This window comes from Barbus barbus (assembly GCF_936440315.1).
Source record: "Barbus barbus genome assembly, chromosome: 28".
NCBI lineage: Eukaryota > Metazoa > Chordata > Actinopteri > Cypriniformes > Cyprinidae > Barbus > Barbus barbus.
The window spans coordinates 10,066,907-10,077,713 of NC_136756.1; the positions used below are offsets into that span (position 1 = coordinate 10,066,907).

The following is a 10,807-nucleotide window of genomic DNA, read 5'->3' on the forward strand; positions in this document are numbered from 1 at the left end:
GCTGATAGATCAAATTTATGCCCATGCATGTGTTGGATGTTTTTTTAGCACAGATTTTGTTTTACTTTTTGGAACTGTATGGTCATTGATTTGAGCTTATGCACCTCTGATTTTGAGTGAAAAAAAAGAAAGCATTATTTGTGGATCATTTTGGCAATGTTTACTCAAAAACGGAGGTATATACTGTAAGCTCACATCAATGAGGCCTACGTTCAGTCAGTTCTAAAAAAGGAATACACAACCCGTGCTAATGGAAAGAAAACACACTGATGAAAGGATTAAATCCAATATAGAATAACAAGAAATTTATAAGCATTTTTTGTACTCAGTAATTTTTAGTTGGGGGGGGGGGGGGCGTCTTCTTTTATGTGTGTGTGTGTGTGTGTGTGTGTGTGTGTGTGTAGTGTGAAGTTGATATAACGGAAACATTAACCAATATTTTCAAGAAAAAGACAATTTGGGTCCACAACATGTGTGGAACACATCATGAGGTTTAATTATCATAATTCATGATAACAGTTTTTTTTGTTTTTTTTACAGTTCATGCTATGTAGATACATTACCATATTTTATGTGAGAACATCTACATTAATTGGGAAGTTGAAAATGTCAATTAATCAGACTGTTTCAACCTGACAAGTTACTTAAACTGAAGTCATGTTCGTGGGTTACATCAAGTACACAATGGTCTCTGAAATAACACTTGCAGATTACCAATTGTTTTCCCCAATGTACATTTTAGTGTGCCACCCAACAATGTTTACTGCTACTCTGATCACACCATTAAAAAATTCCTGGAAGTGTCACTGCTACAATTTTACATTTTGATGATAGATTTTGTAGATTTTGCATGAAGTAACACTGCTTGAATGTTTCACTTTATAGTCCATGTGAATGCTGAAATACAAAACAGAACTTAAAAAGTGTGTGGGGGGGGGGGGGGGGGGGGTACAGCTTGAACATGTGTGAATGTGTAAGTCAAATTGAGCTTCTTAGCATTGACAAGAGCCATTAAATAACAATTTTGCTAATCAGAAGGGTCAATGGATCTCTTGCTAAAGCCACACGTCAGTGAAGTCTTCATGTACTTTTTAAACTTTTGATCTCTCATGCCATATATAAGTGGGCTTAGCAGACGTGGTAAAATGCTGGTGAGAATGAAGGTGCTAAAGTAGATTTCAGACTTGTAGTAAGGAAAGAGAGAAGTTAAGGCCCCATCCAGGACAGCTGTGAGCAGGGACAGTGTACAGAGCAGTAACTGGACCCCATGCAGTAAAATGGTTCTCCTGGCCTTCTGTGTTTGAGCTGGTTCTGAAGCAGCAGCTTTAGCAGAGAATAGCACTTTGAAGTAAGTGTAAAAGAGCAGCACCCACACTAAGCACATGTAGCCGATGTTAAAGACTGCATGACTTATTATATTGTATTTAAAATCAAACACATTTTGGTGGTAGCACATCCGGCTAGTGGTAAAAAAGGAAAGTGGACGAAGAGCCAAGACCACAAGCAGATCCACCACACCAGGCACAGCTCCCACCAGCCAGATGATGCCGATCATGATTTTGGTGTTTCGGACGGTGCATATTTGTGCATGATGTAGAGGGTAGCAGACGGCCACGAAGCGCTCAATAGCCATGCCGGCCAGGTTTAGTGGTGTGTTCTTGTAGACATTGCTTCCAATGAAGATAAAAATGCAGCAGACAGCAACATTCATGTTTGGCAGTAAGTAAACAAACACAAACAAAATCACACTGACAGACAGTGTAATGATGTCATTGATGATCAGCTGCATGTAGAGGATATAGCGGGGCTCCTGAGCGAAGACAGGATTCTTGAAGAAAGTATAAACCAGCAAGCTGTTGATACAATTGATAATGATACCAAATAAGACCACAATGAAGATTTTGAATAAGGTTTCCTCATAAAATTCTTGTCGGTCGATTAACTCTGAAATGTTCATTTCACAATATGTTTTTAACCAAAATTCCTGTTAATTAAAAGTCATTTAGCTTATAATTAGGATAACAATTCAAAGCAAAATGGAGGTCTTGAATGCTGCAGTAGATCCACAAAGACTTTTCAGAGCTCCTTACAGTTAAAATCTGTGCATCAAAGATATCAAACTCTGATCCCTCTTTTTGTATCTTCATCTGTTCTTTATTTTATTGCTATTGTCTTGGTGACATTATTTAGGGCTTGCCATATTCTCATGAGCCTTATTTTAATGTCGCTACTGAGTCCCCAAAGTCAGAAAAACAAGGAGATTGAAGCAAACAACACTCAAGCTAAAAATAAATTGACCTTTGTCATCCAGAAACTGCTTTTACACTCTGGGCAAATGAGGCTGGGCATTGCATGCACCAGGAGAAACCCAGGGCCTTCCACTAAACCTACCTCACTGTATGACCATAACACTTCCTCCACTGACCTGCCTTCTTCCCATAGTGCATCTGCTGCCATCTCTTCCCCTGGTAAATGACGCACCCACCTGGCCATCCACCTGATCTAAAACAAATGTGATTCATCAGACCAGGTCATGTGCTCATTGTAGGTGCTTGTGGTGGTGGACAGAAGTCATCATGGGCAATCTGCGATGCACTGTGTTCTGACACCTTTCTATTATGGAAAGAATTATGTTTTTAACAATTTGAGCTACAGTAGCTCTTCTGTGTGATCTGACTAGATGGCCTGGCCTTTAAGTAAAACCACAATGAGGTTTTTGAAAACGGCTTCCCCCAAAAACTCTTTGCGTCTGTTTAATTCTTAGCTGTTCATTTCACAATCAAAATGATATTAATAATAATAATAATAATATCCTGTTAATTAAATATCATATAGCAATAATAATAATTTAATGTTATTTGAGCTATAATTAAGAAAACAGTTCAAAGCAAAATGGAGGCAGATTGCAGTGGATGATCAAGGTGACATCAAGTAATCCACAAGACTGAGTTGTCACTGTTAAGATCCGCACAAAGACATGTTTCTCTGGAATTTCTCTCTATAATTTCTATAGATGCACTTAAATATGATCTTAAATTGTTGTTAAATATGCAATTTGGGGGTTGCCGTATTCTCATGTGCTTTACTGTAATGTCACTGTTGAGTCACTCAAGTCAGAAACACAAGGTTCAAGCAAACTGCACTCAAAAATGTCTGTTTATGCCAAGTCAAGTCTTTTTTTGAAAGTTTGGATTTTGGATTTCACCTTTTTTAAATAAAACTGCACTTGAGTTCATCAATACGCTCACCTTCAGTGGAGCATTGGTCACAGTCATGATGATTTGAGAAGGCTAAATTTATCAAACATATGATCAATGGCTATGATCAACTCACTGTCTGCCGCTGGCGGCTTGGTCGTTACTTAAAAAAAAAAGCCAAAAAGCAAATTATGCTCCTTTCGAACTGGTTTTCTTTAAAATGCAAATCTTGTGTAATAAGGCTATCTGTAATCAGAAGCACATTTAAAACTGGAGTATTATGTAATTTCATTCACATGTATTTCATAAACACATAATCATTTCTGGATTACAATCTGCTATCAAAATGATACATTTAATTATTTTAGCTGCTGTGAGAAAAGGCTATAAACGATCCGCTACCTGCAGGATCCTCACATGTGATAGCCTAGTAACTGGGACAACTTCTTTATGTTTACAGATGTGATGTAATGACGCTGTGCCGTGCTCGAATTTCCCGTGAAAACCTACCCATACTACTCAAATTAGAAAACATTATTATAAGCTAACTGTTGTGAATCGGGCTAAAGTAAGGCGGTAGTTTTGAACACTGGCTGGTTATGTACTTGCTCAAATATTGATCATTTTTAACCAAAAAAAGTTATGGACTGCAGCTTTAATAGTAGAAACAGTAGCAGGCCTATAAGCTGTTTTGGGAGAAGGGGGAAAAAAGACAGGCTCGGGCGAGAATTCTAATAAGCTGTGGATAGAAGAAGACTGCAGTGCATAGAAAACATGCTTATTGAGGAGAACCAATGAAATATTAATAACTAATTACTGTATATTGTAGATAATGTATACTTTTTTTTCTGTGAACAAGAAATAGTGCCCAATTATTTTTTTAAACTATGATAAGCTGTAGCTTGCCTGTTTGCTAAATCATTTTGTGAGTCAAATATCTTGACCAAGTTTAGTGTTTTCTTCTTCCCAATATAACTTGTTCCTCATATTTTAAAGGTTTAATTAAACTTGTAGGATCATTAAAAGCAAATACTGTTATGTTCCTTCCGGGCATCACTTTTGGCCACTACTGTTTATTCATCTGATTGTGTGATATATATATATAATCTTTTAGTTTTAGCTATTTATTTGTTTATGTACACATAAATATGGCTATGTATGTAAAACTCAATAAATTGCAATTTATTAAATGATTAATTGTTCCATATTTGTCTAATTAGAGTTCATAAATTATACTTACTCAAATCAAGATAAAACAAATATTTTTAAGGATTGGAACTGAATGTTTGTGTGAAGTCAGTTTGCCTGCTCAGAGACCCCAGTGCAAGACTTCAAATGAATGTTCATATTCCACCAGGTTATGATGACATTTCATAAGTTCCTTTGGGCAGTGTGTGACAAACTCATCTCTAGTAATTAACATTAACAATGTCCTCATGGAACCAGCTCCCCTTAGAGCTCTTACTGAAGGTCAAAGCTGTTTATTAAACCTAATGAATATCCCTGGGATTCGCACATTCTGAGGGGGAAACATTAAAGTACATCTGATTAAAGATAGCTCAAAATATTCCCAAACAACAATACATCACCATAAACACAGATGTGACAAAGAGAAGACATGAAGGTTTACACAATTCCCTTGTTTTAAATCATATATTTTATTGTTATTACACAATAAATTGCAAGCTTTGAGTAGGTTGTAGTGTAGGGAAATTGCAGTGGATTTAGATGGTTTGTAAAGGGCTTCTCAATGCCTTCATAACTTTATACGAAGACCAGAACTTTTAGATTTTTAATCTAACTTTAAGTTATTGTATTTTCATAAGGTGATCCTAATTAACTAGCTTCTTAAATTTTGATCACAATGAAATTAACTTTCAGGCAATATATATATACTGTATATTGTTCCACTATCATAAATCTTGGCTGCAATTACAAAACAAAACCCCAAAGTTTCCCAAACAACATCATTATTTGTACCATGCATTTACAAGAATATTATAGATGAAATTAAAATGCTCTTATGAACCCAGTAGTCAAGTATACTGACTTCATGCAACTAATCATTACATTTTTACTGCATGCTCATCACACCTGTATTTAACATTCCTATGGAAGCTTGTTTAATAAAAAATAATAAAAAAATGTAATTGCAACGTATTTCTTTTTTTATATTCACAATTAAGACGTGTTTCCTTAGAATTGTAAGTTTATATTTTACAAGTGAGGGTTTATATCTTGCAGCTCTGACCTTTTCTCAGAATTGCCAAAACAACAAAAATTACAATTACATTGTTATATTCTGTGCTAGATTCATAGATAACATAGATTCCTGTTGTTAATGATTCAGTAAATTGAAATTCACATTGACTTTAAAATATCAAAATTCTCAGGCTTGTTCACATACAAAGACATCAAATGTTTTTATGAAGTCATAATTATTATCCTAATATATTTTTTGGCTGATTTGCTTATTACAACCCCCACAACCATTTCACTGTTAAATAGACAAAACAAATAACAAAACTTTCCTAAATTTCCAAGATGTTCTCTCTCTCTCTCTCTCTCTCTCTCTCTCCCTCCCTCCCTCCCTCCCTCCCTCCCTCTCTCTCTCTCTCTCTCTCCCTCCCTCCCTCTCTCCCTCCCCCTCTCCCTCCCCCCCTCTCTCTCTCTCTCTCTCTCTCTCTCTATGCTCGACAGTAGGTGTCTGTGTTGCTGTCAGGCCTACAGGTCGATGTTGGTTGCCAGGCGCAGACAGAGTACAGCTTCACTCGGTATGTCTTGGGCTCTGATTTCATTGGCATCCAGACGCAGTACACGCAGATTAGAGTAACTGTTTGTATCCACAACTCTGCAGAAACTGCTCACTGAAAATTCTAAAAAATGTAGGGAAAACAGTAAATTATTGTCTTATCCAGGCACAGATTAGAGGCACAAATAGACTATGTACATTAGAATAACTGTGCCTAATCCTACAAAAAAGGTAAAAAAAATTGCAACTGTACATCAGTGGGAACGCATTTCATTTTATTTTTAATTGTATTTATTTATGTATGTATGTATGTATTTTGGTGATATTGTGATATTTTTCAAACCCTTAAACTAGGGACATATTTGGAGAGTTTTGCAGAGTTTTACTAATCCAAGTATTTTGTAATTACATGCAGGTATTTTTATATTTTTAAAATATAAACACAATATAAAAATACATATGTACACAAAATGTGCATTGTATCAAATTATTAATTTAAATGTTAGTACATGGTAAAAACACTTAATATTAACCCTAACCCTAACCTTTGACACACTCACTAAGTTTTTAATTTTTAAACTTATTTTTCCATATTTTTATGATTGATTTTTATAATTACAGAGATAGCTCATAGCAAAATAAATAAATAATGTCATCACTTACTCACCTGTTTCTTTCTTCTGTTGATTGAACACAACAAAGATAGTAGAAGAACATATTTTAAAGACTGTTGGTAACCAAACTATTTTGCTGGTAGCCATGGAAAAATACTATGGAAGTCAATGGATACCAGCAACTGTTTGGTTACCAACATTCTTTAAAATATCTTCTTTTATGTTCAGCAGAAGAAAGAAATTCCTCATGCTGGCTGAAGTTTCATGAAGTAGTTTTCTTTTTTTATATTCCTCGTGCAAAAGGAACTCTATGTTATAATACAATATTTGTTTTTGAGTGCAATGTATAATTCTAATAAATGGCTGGTTTGAAGTATTAGAACAGGCATATTCTTTAGGAGAAGATTTGCATATAAGCCACTGACATGACTTGTGGGCTTATTTGCTGTAACATCTTCAGGTGTTTTTTGCTTCTTTTTTTCCTGTACCTTTGATCTTGTTGGCCTGGAGATACAGATTCTCCAGACTGGTGCTGATAGGGGGAATCCTCTCCAACTTGTTGAAGGACAAATCGAGCTCCACGAGTGTGCTGACATTGAAAGCGTTGTCTGGAATTCCCCCATTGGTGAGCTGGTTGTGGGACAGCCGTACGAAGCGCAGCTCTGGCCGCTGGCTCAGAAAATCAGCAGGAACGCTGGATATGCGGTTGTACTCGAGGTAGAGCTGGCTCAGCTTTGGTGGCAGGCTTTCTGGAATCTTCTTCAGTCGGTTTCCTTGTAAGTCTAACAGGGTCAATGAATGCAGACCCTCAAGTGCATTGCCGAGGTCTTCAATGGCGTTCACTTGGAGGTGCAGAGCTGTCAGGTTGCTCATTCCACGGAAAGATTTGTCTGGGATCTTCGAGATATTGTTATTATTCATATGTAGATCTTGTAGGGAACGTGGTAAACCCTGTGGAACCTGACTCAGGTTGTTGTTGTGTAAAAAGAGGCGCTCAAGGTTTGGTAGTTTGGCGAAGACTTTGTCACCAATCTTGTCAGAGCTCAGTTTATTTGTGTGTAGGCTGATCCAAGCTAAATTTGGAGCATTATCAAAGACTCCATTTGTGATTGTCGTGATCTGGTTATTTTGCAGGTACACATACTTGATATGAGATGGGACAAACGGGACGTGCTGCAGCTTGCGGCTGTTGCAGTACATCGCACTGGGGTAGGAAGGAGGGCAGTCGCACTCCAAAGGACAGTCCAGCACAGGAGGCTCATCCTCTGCTCTTAGAGAGGCATGGAGGTTATTGTGACTGCGGCCATAACCGTGACTGTAGGCTCGGTTGCGCAGATAGCTTAGCCAAGTCAAAGAGTTGGTCGGTTGTGTCATGGAAAAATCAACAAGCTTTGCCAACATCAGCAGTAACATCCAGCCTTTCATTGTGACTATGAGTTTCCTGTCAGGACACAAATACATAGGCAAATATCATTTTTGAGACAACTAATAAATTCCTTAATTACTAATAAATTCATTAATTTTAGACAACTAATAAATTCTTAATTTTTGATTACAAATATTTAAATTATCAAATTAAATTAAATTATTATTATTATTATTATTATGTTTAATTTTTTTTATAAATAAATGAGTAACTTTTATCTGAATATTATCCATAACAATATAATACAAATGTAATGTTTCAGTATAAATTTTTAAATTGTTATTAAATTGTCAAACAATTTTGTTATTCTATTCTTAACTAGTAATGTTAATAATAAATTATTCAGAATAAATTCATATTTGTCATTTGTCTTTAAATATTATTAAATTATTCAATAACACTATAATAAATTAGTCATAATAAATTCAAAAATAAAAATAAAAAATTGTAAATTGAACTAGTCATTTTAATAATAAATTATCCAGAATAAATTCATATTTGTCAATACAAATTATTTAAATTATTATTAAATTATTCAATAACACTATTCTTATTCTGTTTTACGTTTAAATTATAATTGAATCAGTAATTTGTATTTTTCATAAATTTGCAAGTTTTCGGTACAAATTCTTTAAATTATATAAAAATACCAAATAATATTATTATTGTTTTACTTTTTAATTAAAACAGTGATATATACATATCGTTTCATTACAAATTCTTTAAATTATTACCAAATTATCAAATAATATTCAGATGTTTAGTCATAATAAATTCAAAATTGTTTATTACAAATTATTTAAACTATTATAAAAAGATGATGGTGATGCTCATCATTATATTATTGGATTTTGTTTTATTATATTTTTTCATTACAAATTCTTGAAATTATTATACGATTATGATGATGATTATTATTATTTGTTATTAGTATTATTATTGTTGTTATTATTATTGGATTTTTAAATAATTGAATTAGTAATTTTTCATTAGAAATGATTTATCATAAATTAATTATTTTTTACTACAAATTCTTTAAATCGTTATCAAATTATTCAATAACATTGTCATTCTGATTTTTACTCATGATAATTGCATTATTATTAATAAATGTATTAATATTATTATTATTATTATTGGTGGTGGTTGTGGTAATAATAATAAGGATCTTGATCTCCAGCATGATTTACTAATGAACTAATTAGTATCTTGTGCTTCAGTAGAAGAAAGAACAATACCTGCCTGTATGCTAATGTTACACATTTACTTTTTTGATTAGTGACCTTGAAATTTATTTTTAAATTTAATGTTATATTATTTATTTATTCTACATTTGTCACATGCACATAAATATAATAGATACATATAATAACAAGTACGTGTGTAAAAAATCCCAGATTTCCAAAGTGGTTTCAGACCCCACCGTATAGACCATATTTCTTTGTGTTTTATATGAGCAGCTTCTAAGAACATTATGTTCCACAAGCATTAAGGCACAGACATGCAAACTGTAGATCTTATATCCTCCTGACAGTTGTTTCCATATATACTATCATTACAAGAAATCATCATCATTATTTACATGTGGTATGTTTTATATCTCTCAAAGCAAAGTTGTGGTTAAAACAGACTTCATGAAATTTCTCTCAGGTCTGGGCAAGTATGCTACATGTAATGTACAGTAGGTTTTTTTCCATTGTAAGAAAACACAGAAAGTTTTAGGGAAGAGAAGTGAGTTTTGCCGGAGGGAAGCTTCAGTGCCGTTTACCGTGATGAAGATTGATAAATCCAGCTCTCAGTGCTGGTGACAGTATCATATCTTGGGGCGATATTGAAAATAGTACACTCATATACAGTAATACATCTGCTTACATTCTTGTTTGAACATGTATTGGATGTCATTTTCATGGATTAAATGTGTTTATTAATGTGTCTATTTCCCTACATGGTTAGATAAATGATTTATGTATTCTTCAAAACCCATGAATAATATCAAAACAGTTCAATTCAGATCAAATAACTTCAAAATAATTCATTAATTTCTGTATCACATTATATAACTTTTAATGTAATAAGATAAATGATAAATAAGTTTTTTTTTTTATGCGTATGTTGAAAATTAAGTGTCAGGTTTTTGGCTGAAGACATACTGTAAATGTATTTAAAAATGCTAATAATGATGTAACATTATTCACTTTAATGTTTAAGTAACAACATATCAAAGCAGATTTCCGAAAGTTTAGAGACAGAATAAAGAATAAAGAATTATAAAAAATAATTTATCATTGTAATTATTGGAGTATATTTTGCAATAAAATAATTATTCAGTAAAAAAACTACTAAATAAACTGCATGGACAAAAATGCACTCCTCTTCTTCAGTAAACAAAAAAATAAAAATGTAAATACATACCTGTTGTAGACTTTGTGCTCTGTTTTTTGTCTTTTTGCCCCTTTTATGTGTGGAAAAAAACAATTTACTGAAACAAGATGGAGAGAGAATAAAAAATGCATGCTGAATTCAAACATCTCGATAAAATCATTATCCTAGTACATCATGAATGTTTGGATCACACTCATATTCTTATAATTATGAAATACATTTATACACATGCGAAAAAAAATAAAAAAACTGTACCTTATATAATGTTCCCCGTACAGCCGTTTTTACAGTGTTTATACAATAAATCACACTCCAATAAATGGATAGTTGTACAGCCCTGAGCCCTCAGTGTAAAGCCAGTATACAGTGAAGCTTTGTCTACTGCCTCACTAACATGTTATGCTGTGTTTTGTGCCTTGAGGGTTTGTGAATATGA

General features: G+C 33.7%; 2 protein-coding genes across 2 annotated transcripts; both read right to left on the reverse strand.

Moving 5' to 3' along the window:
• Positions 1-1,027: 1,027 nt before the first annotated feature.
• or90j1 (odorant receptor, family 90, subfamily J, member 1) lies at positions 1,028-1,957 on the reverse strand (the record flags this gene model as incomplete). Its single annotated transcript, XM_079383552.1, has 1 exon — positions 1,028-1,957. The coding sequence occupies one exon, from the start codon at positions 1,955-1,957 to the stop codon at positions 1,028-1,030; it is 930 nt and encodes a 309-aa protein (XP_079239678.1).
• A 3,964-nt stretch (positions 1,958-5,921) lies between these two features.
• On the reverse strand, positions 5,922-7,988 carry fmodb (fibromodulin b; the record flags this gene model as incomplete). Its single annotated transcript, XM_079382535.1, has 2 exons — positions 5,922-6,073; positions 7,052-7,988. 2 exons carry the CDS (start codon positions 7,986-7,988, stop codon positions 5,922-5,924), a joined length of 1,089 nt encoding a protein of 362 aa, XP_079238661.1.
• Positions 7,989-10,807: the final 2,819 nt, after the last annotated feature.